The sequence below is a fragment of the Sarcophilus harrisii genome, chromosome 1 (assembly GCF_902635505.1).
Source record: "Sarcophilus harrisii chromosome 1, mSarHar1.11, whole genome shotgun sequence".
NCBI lineage: Eukaryota > Metazoa > Chordata > Mammalia > Dasyuromorphia > Dasyuridae > Sarcophilus > Sarcophilus harrisii.
The window spans coordinates 128,374,635-128,391,381 of NC_045426.1; the positions used below are offsets into that span (position 1 = coordinate 128,374,635).

The 16,747-nt window shown below is 32.2% G+C and overlaps 1 protein-coding gene across 2 annotated transcripts in view; it reads right to left on the reverse strand.

The window, feature by feature from the left end:
- Window positions 1–16,747, reverse strand: part of CPLANE1 (ciliogenesis and planar polarity effector 1) — a 115,868-nt gene that overhangs the window by 84,098 nt on the left and 15,023 nt on the right. For both annotated transcript variants that reach the window (XM_031964220.1, XM_031964228.1), the window contains 10 exons: window positions 15,328–15,574; window positions 15,025–15,183; window positions 14,035–14,801; window positions 13,406–13,614; window positions 12,536–12,616; window positions 10,473–10,637; window positions 7,433–7,606; window positions 4,087–4,315; window positions 3,251–3,390; window positions 258–475 (listed from right to left, as the gene is read on the reverse strand). In XM_031964220.1, coding sequence (XP_031820080.1) covers window positions 258–475; window positions 3,251–3,390; window positions 4,087–4,315; window positions 7,433–7,606; window positions 10,473–10,637; window positions 12,536–12,616; window positions 13,406–13,614; window positions 14,035–14,801; window positions 15,025–15,183; window positions 15,328–15,574 — 2,389 coding nt within the window. The remainder of the gene's footprint in view (window positions 1–257; window positions 476–3,250; window positions 3,391–4,086; window positions 4,316–7,432; window positions 7,607–10,472; window positions 10,638–12,535; window positions 12,617–13,405; window positions 13,615–14,034; window positions 14,802–15,024; window positions 15,184–15,327; window positions 15,575–16,747) is intronic.

A 16,747-nucleotide genomic window follows, 5' to 3' on the forward strand; every position in this document is an offset into this window, starting at 1 on the left:
TTTTTGCAGAGGTGAGGTACTATGGGTGTGGAAAAATGCATATAATGTGAGATTCTTTTAATATGTTATTTTTTTTCTGAACAGTTTTTTTTGTTTTATTTTTTGCCATAAAAGATGGCTCTCTGGGAGGAAAGAAGAGGGAATACACTGCAAAGCAAAGAAGATATAAAAATGAAAAATAGTTCATTTTAAAATACAATAAAATAAAAATTGACAGGATTGAGTTTCAAAAGACTTTAAACTTTAACTCAACATACCTCATTAAGCACAGCTGGCTGAGGACAATATAATGGAGGAGATGGAAGATACAAGCCCACAGGTACTAATCCCCATAACCTCTTACTGAAGTCTTTGGCCGAGTCGATCAAACACTGAAATGTCTCTGAGAGAATATCAGCATCAGCCATAACTGCTGCTTTCAATACTTCCTGTATGGAATTAAAAAGTAGGCCTACATCTTCTTCTTCGATGGGATCTATAAAATGGGAAGACAAACATTAACAATATCATTTAAAACCATTAATTTATAGAAATTGATAAATTTCAAAGCTAAAAACCTAACTTTTTTTAAAGGTTAATTCTAAAGTATATATTTACATAAAATGAGTTAAAAGCATTTATTATGTGTCTACTATTTGCCAGATACTCTGCCTAAGCACCAGGGATACCAGAGAAAGAGAAGCAAAAAATGTAATCCTTGACTTCAGAAAGCTCACATTTTAATGGAGGAAAAAATGTGCATGTAAAAGAAATTCAGTATAAGTAGGAGGTAATCCAGAGAAAAGGCACTAGCAGCAAAAAAAGATCAGGATTTGAAATGAATCTGAAGAAAACTAAAAACTGCAGGTGAGGAAAAAAGCATCTCAGGCACTATAAAGTCAGTACAACAAACATAAAGTCGTGTGATAAAAAGAGATATGTGAGGAACATCAAGGAAGAAGGCGTTGTACAACTGAATAAATAGAAGTAGAGTCCAAAGATATTGGGAAGGTAGGAAGGAGCCAAGTGTCAAAAAAAAGCTTTAAAAGCTTTAAATGCCAAACAATTGTATATTTAATCTAGTGGGAGCTCCTGGAATTCAAGGAAGGTCTGACGTGTTCATATTCGTGCTTCAGAATGGCCAGAATACAGAGACAAGGCAAGGAAACCAACCAAAAAGCTACTGTGATAGTTACAGACATTTGATAATGAGGAATTGCACCAGGCTAGCTGACTATGTGACCAGAGAAGGAAGTTATACAAAAGATGTAAAGAAGGTAGACAACAGATTGATATATAGGATTGATGTGAAAGCAGAATCAAGGAGAACACAAAGGTCATAGGCCTGAGTGACTGGAAGGATGACAGTAAAAGAGAAGTTGGGAAGAGGGAAGATATGAGGAAAAGATAATGAATTCTGTTTGAGACACAATGGAACGTCTAATCAGAGATGTTCAAAAGGTGATAAAGAAACTTTTTATTGTTTAGTCATTTCAGTCATGTCCAACTCTTCATGACCCCTTTCTGGAGGATATTCTTGACAGAGATACTGGAATAATTTGCTATTTCCTTCTCCAGCTCATTTTACAAATGAGGAAACTGAGGTATACAAGATTAAGTGACTTGTCACAGCTCGGAAGTGTCTGAGGCTAGATCTGAAGTTGGATATTCCTGACTCCACACCCAGTACTCAGTTCACTTTGTCACTGAGCTGTACCAACAAGAGCCTAGGAAGATACGAGAGAGAGAAAGAGAGAGAGAGAGAGAGAGAGAGAGAGAGAGAGAGAGAGTGTGTGTGTGTTTGTATGTGTGTACATCAATCTAGGAATCACATAAATAGATTACTAAACTCATAAGGAGCTGATGAGATCATCAACTAAAATCCAAAGGATCCTCTACCTCATCAAGTATTTAAATATTTTCCTTTGCCTTACAATATTTTTTCATAGATATTTCATAGATAGTGAGATGCTTTTAGGTAATCTGAAGGCCACATTCCTTTAAGTCTCAGGTCTGTCCCTCCATTCTGCTTTTCTTTAGCTGGACACTGTTGTAGCTGAGAGCCCTGCCAAGCTGCAGTCCCAGAAGGAGCAAGCATCTCCGCCTTTTGGTCTTTCTTAGCAAGGGGGAGAAGGAATGGGGGAGGCCTGGGAGAAGCAAAATTTTTGGTTGAAAAGATCAGAGGAAAGTATGGTTTGAGGAGAGATAAAAAGGTCTCGAAAAGTTGCTGTGGTAAGATAGTGAATTGATTAGGAAGGAGCAAAAGAATCACTATGCCAAAATGAAGTCCCAGTTAAAAATATGTAAAATTAAGTGTCAAGAACCTAATTTGAATAATTTCATCTAGGAGTGAAATCAATAATTGAAGGAGTAATATAAGGATGAGTCTTGGCAAAGGAAGATTCCAATAAGGCACCATGAGACTACAGGAGAAGAGAGAAAACAGAAGAGAACTGACTTACCAAGATGTCAGGACAGCCAGTACGAAGGTTAAAGCCTTAGAAAGAACTGAATGATAGAGGAAGTAGAGGCTACAGGAAAGACAAAGAACAAGCTTAGGGATTGCAAGGCAGAAGGAAGATATAATCACAACAAATTATAATCAGATAAAGGAAATTTAGTGAATAATAATAAGATCAAAGTTATGACCATTTCTGCAGCTAATGTGGGGTGGCAAGGTAGGTCATGGGAAATGAGTAAGATGAAGGATTGTCAAGATATATGTTAAAGTCCAACAGGAGTTGGGGAGAAGGGAAAGACTATGAACTAGGCAATGAATTCCTTGAGGAATGTGAGAAAGTATCCTGAAGGGTGGTGGATAATGGCTACTAAAATCCTGACTAAAAGATAAACAGGGATTTAAAAAAGCAAGGTTACTGAGTGATGTGGTAGAGGAAAACTCTGGAAGTCACACTAGAAAGCAAAGTGTGTATTCCTTTCATCTCCAATACATTAAAGAGATTCTCTATGAAGAATTATTGGAAGAATATAAACATGAAATGCACCACAGTAAAAATTATAAAGGGATTGTAATGTACATACATAAAAAGAGGACCCACAAAAATATCATAGATCCATCAAGGCCTTAAAGCATGATTTGAATTTTACTAAGTTTGGGAGAACTCAGGTGTTTAAATTGCAAATATAGACTACTTTTTTCAGATAATAAAATTAAGGTGTGGTTCAATCTGTGTACAGGTTTTAGAAATAGCATGAAAAATCTTCCATAAATTATTCTGATATATGTAATACCAAATGATAGGAACCATACCTGTAAACTGTTTGTATTTAGTACCCAATTCATTAGCCACTTTCAAAGATGCTGGCTGACCTAGAAAACATTGTAGTTTTTCCCGAAAAATTCGTGTTGGAGTCATGTTTAATTGTAGAGTTAAGTCCTTTTTCTTACACCTCAAATCATTTGGGAAAGGAAAAAAAACAAAGGAAAAGGTCAATGCCATTCTAGAAGAAGTGAAAATTCCAATGTTTATTATATATCTTTAATTTATAAAAAAGATAGTTATGTATAATAAAACAGCAGATATTACAAATATAGCACATTGCAATTTAACAAGTTGCTTTAAGAAACAGATAGTACAAATATTATTATTCCTGATTTATGAATGAGGAAAATGATGCATACAAAATTAAATAAATTTGTTTATGGTTTCATGGCAAATAACAATATGGGAACAAGGGCTAAGAGCCTCGTTTTTAAAATTCTTAGTACAGTGCTCTTTTCACAAAACTATATACTGTTGTTTTCATGTTCAGAAATCAAATAAAGATCTAGAGTCAAAATACATTATTCAGAATTTTAAAAACAATAGAACACAAATCACTTTGATTATTTTAGAGGCCTCAATTAAAAGAAAAAATGAGAACATAATGAATTTCTTTCAACTTCTATATAAAATGAAGAAGTCTGTTTTTAATCTTTGAAGATATTAAGTGCCTCTTTAAAGGTGAGTATTAATTTGAAATAAATACACTTGGATGTGACAAAGTTCCTATATGAAATACAAGTAATAGTAAAAACAAAAATTAAACTCTCAAAATTATGACACTAGTATGGCAAATATGAATTTATAATTGAAAAATACATACCTTGATAAATTGCTGTTACTTTTATAGCATAATTTGAAGGCTAAACCAATTGAAACAGCCATCTTCCAATCACCAAGTCTGTGAGCAAGCCACACGGCCTCTGGGACCAGACCAGTAATAAACAGCAATTCAAGAGCATATTCAACTGTCCATAGATAAGATAGATTTTGATCTCTAATAACACTTGCCACCTTAGAATGTTGTAGAGGAATGATTCGAACAAATTGTTCTGTGAACAAATAAAGAAAAGGAGAATACATAAATTTTAAACATATTTACAAAACAATTTGAGATTTTTTAGGATACCAGCATGCTTCCTTAAATGTTTGTATTGACCTCATCAACTGGCTGATTGGTTCATTCTTCTGCAATAAAGTCCCAAACTGTAAAACTGTTTAAGGTTTGAGATTATTTGGAAGAGAGAGTATGCTTGCGGGTTTGGGGGGAGTTTTTTTGGTGGTTGTTAATTTAGTATTCTTTATTTAGTATTAGTAGAAATTCTAGGCTGGCTTCTTTAAAACAAAGTTACAGAAATTCAAAGGATCCAAATAGAATTTTGAAATGATATTTAACATATTCTAAAAGTTCCTTTTCACTAGCTATAAGAATTGTACAAATAAAAAGACAAACATCTGAATTTGACTCACTAATCAAGATTCATTTACACAACAGTTTACATCAATCAACAAATATAAAAATGTCTGCATACAGTTTAATAGATTTGAAGTTAGTGCCCTAAAGATTTATTTAATTCATCCTTCTACAAATTATTAACCTAAAGGGATTTATTATCCTAGGGGTTAGAAATAAAATTTAATATCTGAAGCCTGGAGCTTCTGAAGCAACAACAGTTCACATGCTAGCATTATACCCTGTCCTATTATGGCTTTGGCTTAAGCTTAAGCTTGCTCATTCTACTCTACCCAGTAAGTCTTGCTTACGGTTTACTTCCCCTTTAGTTTCTCAAATTTAGCTGCCTATATCTGTCAAACAATACTCATATATTGTAATTTATCTAAATCTCTAAATCCACCTAAATTCATCACCCACAGTTTCTGTTTATCTAAGCTAGGACAGAACTTTGTAGCTTCAACAAGGGAAAAGTAATTAAAAGCATAGGACCTGTGCCTGAAAGAAGTCTCCAATGAAGAAGAAAAAGAATACAAAAATGTGGGTCTGAAACTACTAAAGACAAATGTTACTGATCTAAAATTTTTGCCTATGGTTTACTGTATGATTAAAAGTTTCAAAACAAAATAGAAATTAGGCATCAAAATATTTATATAATATAAAGTTACCCCAAAAAAATTATCATTGAACTCTAAAGAACAAAAAAGAAAAACAGTCAATTTTAAAATGGTCATGGAAAACAATATAAAAAGAAAGAAAAAAGGAATCATTTATTAAGCATCTATGATGCACTGGTAATTGTGCTAGGCACTTTGGAAATATTTTCTCATTTAATCCTCACAATAAGTCTGCAAGGTAGGTGAAATTATTATTCTCATTTTCAATTAAGGAAACTGAAGCAGACAGGATGATTTACCCATAATTATACAATTAGTAAGTGTCCAATGAATTTGAACTTGGATCTTCCTGCCCAGCCACCTGAAAAAAAATACATCCTATCACATTAGATAACCTGGATTCACAAGCCAATTGTGCTACTTGCTATCTAAGTAAACTTTACCTCTCTGGGCCCTTTTTTTTTTCATCTGCAAAAATGAGAGAATTGAACCATTTGACCTTTCGAATCTCTTCCAGTTTTTAAAGTATGATCCAATGAAGCTATAGAGAAGCATCACTTCCAAGTAATTAATTAATCAAGATGAGGTATAACCGTATGTAGTAGTGGTATATATTGGGAACTACTGGGAAGCAAAAGTCCCTAAGGACCTATTTTAATGAACAAATGAAAATACTTTTAATTTATCTATCAACATAAATGGCAATGTGGCCAAGGGGATTCAGAACTAAGTCAGAAGGACCTGTGGATGTTCGTTTCCTGTATTTGACACACACTGGATACAGAATCCTGACAAGTAACATCACTTCTCCCTCTCAGTGTCCCAGGGAATTCTCTATGACTAGAAGTTGCACAGCAGGTGCATCTTCTGCATTCCAATATACAAGAAAGTTCCCTATACCAATGAAATCAGAGGTTTGGTGTTTAAAAAAAAACTTATTAAATAAAACTAAGTACTTTTTTCTAAAATGCTTAGCAACAATGTGTTTTCAAATTGTCAGTTATTCAAATATATCACAACTGAACAAATCGATTAACTTCTTTCTGTGTCTCAGTTCCCTTATCCAGAATATGAAGCAGATGGATTAGATGAATTCTAAGGTCCCTTGAAATTCTAAAATCCTATATCCTGCAAGGGATAATATTGTAAAAAAATTACCCTGGCATGGGTTCTGTCAATAAAAAGTTACTATAAAAAAAATCCTATATTCTAAATCCCCACATCTTTTACATGATTAAAACAAAAGTAAACTTCAATCTAATACTTCACTAAATGATCAAAAATTTTAAAATCATGAGATCTAATAAATACATGAAAGAAACCACAAAAACTGAAAAGTGAAAATGAAGTCAAATATTTCTATATGAAAGATTACATGAAGATTCACAGATTGAGGGGATGAGAAGGAAAAGATGTTATATTCATTCATAAACAATTCAAAAGATATCTTTTCTTTCATTAAAAAAATATATCTATACAACATCTGTTATAAATAAAGCTTGTCCAGGTTCCATTAAAATAGGGCTTCTTAAACATTTTTCCATTCATGATCCCTTTTGGCCCAAGAAATTTTTACATGACCCCACGTATATAGGTATATAAATAGGTACACAAATCAAACATTTACTGATAATAAATTATAATTTTATGACCCTCTCACATATGAACATCAATTACTGAAAAGAGATGACAAAATATTTCCAGTCAATGAAAGTAATAACCTTGATCTTACTGGCATTCTCATGTTACAAAAGTCAACTCAATTCAAGCTAGAGAACTTTTTTTAAGTGCCGTCCAATCAGAAGCATAGTTAAGTGATGCCTGTTACTTTGAAGAGGGCTGTTTCATTTGAGTAATGAGTTTAGAAGTTTGATTACAAAAGGCTGAGAAGTGAATGAGAAGAGAGGAAGTATAAACAAAGGTAACTAGACAACTTTTTCCAGGAAAAAAAATGAAAAGAATAGAATTTAAAAGATGATAACTTGAGAGTACTTGAGAGTCAAATGAATATTAACCACAAAGATATAAATGAGAGGAAACTCTGCTTGAGCATTGTTTAAGCTGAAGCATTGTTAAATACTATCTTTTCAATAAAGTACCTGTTTCTATGTGAAGTGGAGGAATAATGTCCACATTGTGAGGTGGGAGCACATATAGCTGCTGGTTGGTGAAATACGCCGCCATGAATCGAGCCATGCACTGAACAACTGCAATTGCAGCCTCAGGATGAACATTTCCAATCAGTCCAAAATCACAATGAAAACTCTCTGAAACTAAAAAGCAATAGAAATATAGACATTATGAAGAGTCTCTGAACAATCTAGCAGGAAAGTTTTAAACATCAATCTAATAACAGTTCTTTATATAAAAAACTATTCAACATACTTAAGACTATAAGGAAAAAAAAACATATGAAAATATAATTTGCCATTATGGTGTCAAACCTTAAAGATAAAAGGAATGTTAAATTACAAACTCAAGCGTTAAAATCAGAATAATTTTAAAATATAAGAAGTTTTACTAAAATAATTCTAATGATACAAAAATTATAATCCTAGCTACTTTCTATTTTAGAAAACTACCTCAAAAATGCACTTTAAAAACTCCAGAATACTACTAGCTGGCATTTATGAACTGGAAAATTAATTCTAAATCACTCTACTAAAATTCAGGTTTTAAAAACATATAAGATTTATATAACATAGCTAAAATAGAAAATTCAATCTCACTTCCCCAGTAGTAAATTTAACATGCAGGTTACTGTATATAACAGTATGTACTGTATAAGTGACAATTATAATTTTTCTAACAAAACTAATTGCTCAATTTTGACAAATCAAGTTGAGGAAGGTAGGAAGGAACCATTAGTTTCTTCAGATTTGAAAGGAAAAAACATGTCCAAATAAAAAAAATCCCATATAAAACATATTACAGTTTTCACCTCACTTATAACTTGTGGTTAATATTCATTTGACTCTCAAGTCCTCTCTCAAGCTATGCTCTTTTAAATTCTACTCTTTTTCATCTTTTTTTCTCCTAGAAAAAGATGTCTAGTTATCTTTGTTTATACTTTCTCTCCTTTCATTCACTTCTCAACCTTTTGTAATCAAGTTTTTGACTTTATCACTCAAATGAAACATCCCTCTCCAAAGTAACATCTTAATTGCCAAATTCAAAGGCCTTTTCTTAGTTCTCATTCTTTTGATAGTTTCTGAAGCATCTGATTCCTCTGCTCTCCTCTTCCTAAATGATTTCTCTTCTCTGCTATCTCCTTTACAGGATCACCATCTATATCAAGAGTTTCTTAAACTTTTTCCACTTGCAACCCCTTTTCACCTGAGAAATTTTTATATGACCCCAGATATGTAGATATATTTTAAAAGGTATACAATCAAACATGTACTGATAATAAATCACAATTTCATGACCCCCACATTTAGTTATATAACCCCAAATGGGACTGCAATGCACAGTTTAATTAGCTTAATCTCTATCTCGTCTTCTAACGTGGCTTTAGCCACTGTCCTAAGGCTTTGTCTTAAGCTCTACTCTCTTTTTTCTTTAAATTCTCATCTTAGTGACCACTGTCGCCATTATCTCTAGGTACATGATTTCCAGATCCACAGATCCTGCTCTGGCCTTTCTCTTGAACTTCAATTCTGTATCATCAACTGCCTCCTAAACATTTGGAACTGGATTGCTGAGGGCTCTTTGCAACCATCCTAAGTCCCCCCTTTCCTTCTGAGATAAATGCTAAGAAATAACATTATTTTAATATTCTTGACTTGGACCCAAATCTATAAAATATAAAATTCCAAGGAAACAAAGTTCTATACTCTAGTACTTGATTTCTATGTCAAGGCCTCATTAATCCATTCTTTAAGGACAATTTGTATCAAATGAACAGGTACTGAGTTTTATTTCAACAGCATCTCAAACTCAAGTCCAAAATCAAAAAAAAAAAAAAGATACCAATTCTTTTAGAGCACAAGTCTTCCCTGATGAGTGGGTCCTTATTAATTCTAGGATCAAATATAAACTTTTCTGTTTGACATTTAAATATCTTCACAAGCTAACTACAATACATTTTTACATACAGAGTGGCCCACATCTCAGTGCAGTTTTATGTTAATAAAGCTTGAAATCAAATTAATACCTTTGGGCTATACTATAGTAGCATAGAAGTACTGCTATGTAGTACTTCCCTTCACTCTCAATATGACCCTGTAAAACCGGCCTTTTTATTGTCCCTCATCCACAGCAATCCGTATCGCATGTCCTCCTTTATGCATTGGCTGCTCCTCAGACCTAGAATGCACTCCTCATAACTGATTTTTAGAAGCTTTCCTTATCCCCTCTCTCCCCCAGCTGCATATATACAAGTTGCTATCCTACAGCGATTTGAGGGCACAAACTACTTCAATTATATTTTCGTATCCTTTCCTCTACCCTCCATGCTAGCATAATACCTGCACATAGCTACTAGGTAATAACAACATGCTTGCTAATTAGTTAGATTTCTAGTAATTTGAACAATTCAAAAAAAGCACCCAGCAGTTTCTTTAATAAGGTTTCTAAGTATCAAAAAATAACAAAAATATCACAAAATAAAGAGATTATATATAAAACTATAATAGAAAATCATGATAATCTAGATCAATGTTCTTTCTTTTAAATATTTACAATGTTTCATTGTCAACAGCTTCCAAATTCAAACTAATATAACTGTATGCCCTATGTTCCCATGTTTACCCATTTTTCTAATTCTCCAAGGAAGCCTATCCCATTAACAAAGTTATTATGCATTTATATCTTTCTACCTGCTTAGTGATTTAATATTTAAATCTAATCTAAAGAACAAGACATGAAGATACATTGTGGCACATATTAAGAAAAGAAAAATTATGACCTCTCTAAGCCATTTTAATAAATGAAGAGTTAAAGAAAAAAAGAAATGTATTAAATAAAGATATCTGGAACATTAATATGTATTCCTTTTGGAAAGAATTTAGCCAATATTATACAATCAAGAAGCTTTTCATCTTGGAGGAAGGTCATCAAATTTTAAATAGCAAACGTAGTCTATATCCATATGCTTTTGACACTAGCAAAATTAGAAATATTTCTATAAAAACATACCTGGAAAATATTCCTCTTCTTTGGTAGACATCTGAGACTGTCTCAGTATTTCTCTAACCAAGTGATCACACATTCCTTGAGCATCATTTAAATTATAACAATAGAGGTGACAATACAACTGAGCAAGATAATACCGTGTCTGAAGAAAGCATGTCCTCTTTCCTCCTTGACCAAATGATAAAATGTTAAATTTTCATTAACAACAAAAAATAATAATAATACCTCATTCTTCATTCATTCTCAATAAGCTACAATCTTTACCTCCGGGATTATTTCTCATTACTCCCCTTCAGTTTATATTTCAGCAAAGCTGGCCCCCTTGCTGCTCCCCATTCTCTGCAGTTTACCCATTGCCTCTCCTCACTCCCTGACCTCCAGTTCTCAGTTCATTTGCCATTTCCAATGGTAAGTCATTTTTAATGCTATGAGTTAGTGCTTACTCTCTCCTGAAATAATCATGCTCACTGAGATCAGAGTTCCCGGATTTGTCTGTATCAATTAGCGCAGTGTTTTGCACGTAGCAGACCTCTGATAACCAACAGACTGAATTGGTTTGAATGAGGATTATCCATGTTTCAAAAGATCCTACTTTATTTCACATGATGTCAGGATGACTAATATTCAACTATCTAAAAGTCTGATGAAGGTTGACTAACTGTAGACTAACAATGGCTCTGGGTAAGATAGAAAATCTGGGCAACCTCCTGAGGAACTGTGCACCATGAAGCATTCTCAGGTTTTAAAGGCTTCTGAAGTGGTCAGGACTTACAAGCTCCTTCAGGGCAGGGATTGTGTTTTGCCTTTTTAATATCCCCCAGCATCCTTAGTACTTAACAAATGTTTATTGATTGATATTTAAAAGCTGGGAAAACTCTTCTAAAACAATACTTTTCAAAAAAATTCATAATGGAAAATGCCATCAACATCCAGAGAAAAACTGTGAAATCTGGACGCAGATCAAAGAATACTATTTTCACTTTTGGGTGGGGCTTTTTGTGGTTTTTCCCTTTTTTATCTATTTTTTTTCTTTCACAATGTGACTAATGTGGAAATATATTTAACATGATTGCCTATATATAATTGATATCAGATTGCTTGCCATCTTGGGGAGGAGAAAAAAGGAAAGAAAAATTTAAAACTCAAAATCTTAAAAAAAAATGTTGAAAGGTTTCTTTACATGTAATTGGGGGAAAAAATTTGCAAAAATAAATAAATAAGTAATAGAGGAGAGTACTTTCAGCCAGGAAGAAACCATCCTATTATCTCAGTCTGACATAACATCCTCAAAAAACAATCCTCTAGAAATTCTACTCAACTAGTTTTTACCGAAATCTGTTGGGCAAAAGTTTGATCCTGCTTTTAGTATGGATAAACTTCTCTGAGCCATGTTAGTAGACAGAAGTTTCATATCTTCCCAAAGAAAATGTTTCAGGAAAAAAGAAAGGAACAATGTGTAGTTGTTAGTTCCTATTTCTAAATTCTTCCCCAGTTTAAAAAAAAAAAAAGATTACAATCTCAATTTCTCTCATTTTCAATATGCAACTGAAGTCAGTTCAGATCTCTGGAACTGAGAAATTACTAGAATTTGCTGTATTTGAAGTAAGATACACTGAGATGAAATTTTAAAATACACCTTTTTGAAAACTAATATGAATCAATTTTCTATTATATTTGGGCATTAAAAAATGCTTTCAGCAGTGTGATTGGAGTTATTTTCAATTAATTCACATGATATATTAAAGGTCATAGAGCAAATGATATATTTGGTTAACTCTAAATTAGCACGTATAATTTTTTCTCTTTTAAATTAAATTTTATTTTAAGATCTGCATTTTCTCCCTCCCTTCCCACCTCCCACCAATTGAGAAAATAAGGAAAAAACCTCTATAACAAAAAAAGAGTGAAGCAAAAACAAATTCCTACACTGGTTGTGTACCCAAAAAATGTCTCAATTCATACCCTAAGTCTTCCCTATTATAAGAAGGATACAATTTCTCATTGTAATTCCCTAGAATTGTAGTTGGTCATTAGGCAACCATTTTTTAGGGGGATAGTACAATTACCTAATGCTTTGGTTTCTTGTAGTGCTTTCTTCCACAGTTGAACAGATTCTTCGTATGATCCCAAAAGAAAATATTCCTCACCTTGGAAAAAAAATAAAAAACAATTATCACTGACATTATTCAAACCCATTTCCTATTGGCTGGCAAATAGTTACATGAAATATATCATTAGAAACTCTATAATTTTACTCCCATTAAGACTATTTCAGACAGTCAATATTTACAAGTACCATTTAATTGTTTATAGCATTTGACCCAGTAATACTATACTGGGAAAGAGATACCAAAGAAAAATAATCACCAAAGGAAAAAAAAGTACCCAAAAATGTTCATGGCAATACTATTTATAAGAGCAAAAAAAAATTGACAATGACCTACAAGCTCTATAATAAGGGAAAAGCTCAGCTACTCTGTTATATTAATATAAAGGAATAAAATACAACACTGAAAAAAGTATTCTGAAGATGTTAAATAGACATATGACTTTGAGCAAGTAACTTGTTTCTCTCTATCTTTGTTTTTCCATTCATAAAATGAGAAAGTTGGAATAGATGATGTTTAAATTTTAAGTTTCTTTTGGCTTTAAAACCTATAAAAATCTATGCACAACACCAAATAGTATATGCACCCTGATTTAACTACATATAAATATGTGCAGTTACTCTCATAGAAAGATAAAAATATCTCTCATTAGCATGAAGTTGTTTTTATACAAACTGTTTATTCATAATGAAACATTAAAAGAATGACTTTTTATTTCATTGGCTTGAGAACGGACATGACAAATACTTATCACAGCTTCCAAAATGAGACAAAAACCAGTAATGTATTTTTAATCACATGAATTGAAATTCTTTTTAGGACACTGACCAGTTATAGACTTGAGCTCCAAAGCTTGGTTCAAGCAACATCCTGCTGTCTGTAGAACAGCCTGAATATGGCACAATAAGGATCTGACAAAGGACTCTTCATTTGATATTCTTTCAGTTAACTGTCTGTCATCCTTAGGGTCCAGCCTACTTAGATGAGCTTGATACCACAAAGTTTGCTTATACAATAGCTGCCAAAGATTGGATAACCTGCAGAGAAAGTTAGGTATATTATTAAAAAAAAAAAAAAAACCTTACAAACTGGAAATGAATATGTAACTTACTTTTCATATATATAATAGGTAATTGTGATTTTCTGAATATCTGTCTTACTTTGAATTCTAAAAACCATATATTTTATTCTGAACAGCTACTTCCACAAATATTTTTGGCATACTCAAAAACTGGTAAAATTTTTCTAAATTATGTAATTTCCAAATCTAAACTGTTAATATTTTCCAAGAATCTGATTAGAAATATTTGTACAGGTGTTAAAAATGTAAAGAAATTCTTACAAATATTGCTTTTGTTCCACATTAACTGAATTCAATATAAGTCCTATAATGTCTTTAATAACACAAAATCTATTTAAACCTTTAGTGACATAATAATTTAAGTATAAAATCATACCTGTGGCCTGGCTTTTGAACAAGATTTATGGCCTGAGGAGGTAACTTTAAAAAAGTATTCCATGACCATGATTTCTGAGTACAGTTGTTAGAAAATTTTTGAAAAATAGGTACAATTAATGATTCATGATTTACAATCCTATTTCCATCATCTGATGTTGAAATCATCTGATGCTGAAGAGTATATATGCCATTTAGACTGTCAGAGACCATCTTAAGTAAGTTGAAACAACCCAAAAGAGAATCTGAAAATAACTGATCTTGTTGTTGCTGAACAAATATCAACTTTAGAGTTTGTGATGTCAGCTTTACCAAATGTCCCACATCCTGTCTGTATCTCAAATCCCAATACTGAACAGATAAACACTGATGAAAAAATTGAAAGACACAGTGCAGCCATGCATTATGCCTTAAAGTCTTATTTAAATAAAAATTCTGTTTAGAAGGACATTTTACAAACTGAAGAATGTAGAAAAAATGAGTAATGCAGGTTACTGTATAATTGAACATTAATTTTTTGTGTTCCACATTTTTTGAAATTCCAATATTCCAGGCTGCAAGGAGATTTTTCTGGATGGAATGCAGTTCTGTTATGATATCATCTTTTTCCTTAATATCATCCTTTGCATGAATTGTATCAAACATGGACGCAAATTCTAATCTTCCTTCTTCAACTTCATCAAACAAAGAATCACTTTTCTGACTCCCAAAAGGAAAAAAATGACTGAAAAATTGTTTACTATTATTACTTTCTTCTATTTCATGATCCTGAAATGAGAAAAAAGCACCAGAACATCAAATACCTGTAATGTTGCTATAGAATCCAGAGAATGCTGCTATAGACATAGTCAGGATAATGATGCTATAGATATAATCAGGGTCCCCCAATTCTCCTTCCCCTTTACAAGCAAGAAACAGAAGTTATTTCTTGATGCAGCACTGAAATCAATATAGCTTCTTATCACTCACAATAAAACATAAGGGCAAGTACCTGCAAATCTGCCATTTTTTCAGTCAATTCCCCTATTTCTTCCTCTGCCTGTAAGAATCTGGGGATAGCAGAGACAACTAAACTTTGGTTTCCTTGATGCTTTAGCAGACAAGACCGGAGTGAATCCAATGACCGTAATCTCAGATTTTTTCCTTTAGACTATAAAAGGAAGCAATGTAAGGCTTTACAAATTCATACTTTTATTACTTCTTCTACACCAGAAAAATGTTAGTGTAAAAACCAAATGGCTTTATTTATTGTTTTAATTTTATAATGCATTATGAATGTTTTACATTATCTTACCTGAAATATAAGCATTTGATGTATTTTCTCAAGTCGTTGGGTGGATTCAAGTAGAAATGATTTCATAAGTACTGATGGGGACAAATTGTCAAAAAATTGAAGTACTGTAACCATATATCCATCAGAGACAATTAAGTAGGGTAATCTTGAGTGTGTTTTTACAGAAAATTTCTGTCTCATTGGGTCATTATCAGAGGCTGATGAATCAAGGGAATAACTTGAATCTTGAGGTATATATTGCTGTGGTCTAGTAGGCAAACCCCAAAATTAAAAAAAAAAGGATTAGAAAAGTCAAATTTCCAGGGAAATAATAAAATTCTTCCATTTTATATTGTTTTCCAAGAAAAAATGCCAAAAAAAAAAGCAGAAATAAAAATGTAACAGTATAAAAAGATAATAGAGCAAGAATGAAATGCAAAAACTTTTTTTGGGGGGGTGGAACACAATAATGTATTTTGTGTTAAAAAGTATGTTTTGTAAATTTTTATCATTATTTTATGTTTTCATCAAATTATAGCATTTTCATCAATACTGATTCTCTTTTTCTTTTCTCCTAGCAATGTATTTAAAATAGAAGAGAAACCTAATTTGATTTTTAAAGTCCTTGATAGTTTACATATCTTATTTTTATATCTCTTAGGAAGCCTAATACAGTGCCTCATACATAAGTATTCTAGAAACATTCATTAAATTTTATAATGTAGAGTTAGATATATTTGCATTCTGTTGATGGAGCAAAACAAAAAGAAATCAGTAATAAGGTGAGGAGTGTGGAAATGGTGGTAAAAAAAAATCATTTTTATCTGCTTCTAAATAAACCTTGCTATTTCTGTAATTTAATAAAAATAATTACTCTGAAATTAAATGGTTTTATAAATTAATTTTTAAAGCACCTAAAATGTACGGACAAAAAAAAGTCTTCTTAAGAAAATGACTTGAGGCAAAAAGTAAAAGAATGTGCACTGGAAAGGATAAATAGATAATGGGATAATTCCTAGATCCTATCTATCAATAATCCTTCTCTATCTACTGTTCCTCTAATATTCTTAATAACAGTTCTTGCAAATTCTAAGATTGGAAATAGGAAGGAAGAGAAGAACTGAAAAAGGAGGTCCTATACTATGATACACATTTCATTCAATTCTCGAAGCTAGAAATTTAACCTGACTGTACACATAAAATGTGACAGAGACCAACTGCACCAACTTAACAGAAGTAGATAAAAGATCTCTGCAAATATTGAGAAAATTACATAAATTTAAATTACTGTAGTAATATATGAAAAGTTACACTAAGTATACCTACTAATTAATATCCTTTTCTCATCTTGTAAATTTGCTACATGGATAAAAAAAAAAACTCTTTATGCTTTGTTTTAGAAACTACTACAATATAAATATTTTAAACCACAATAAAAAAT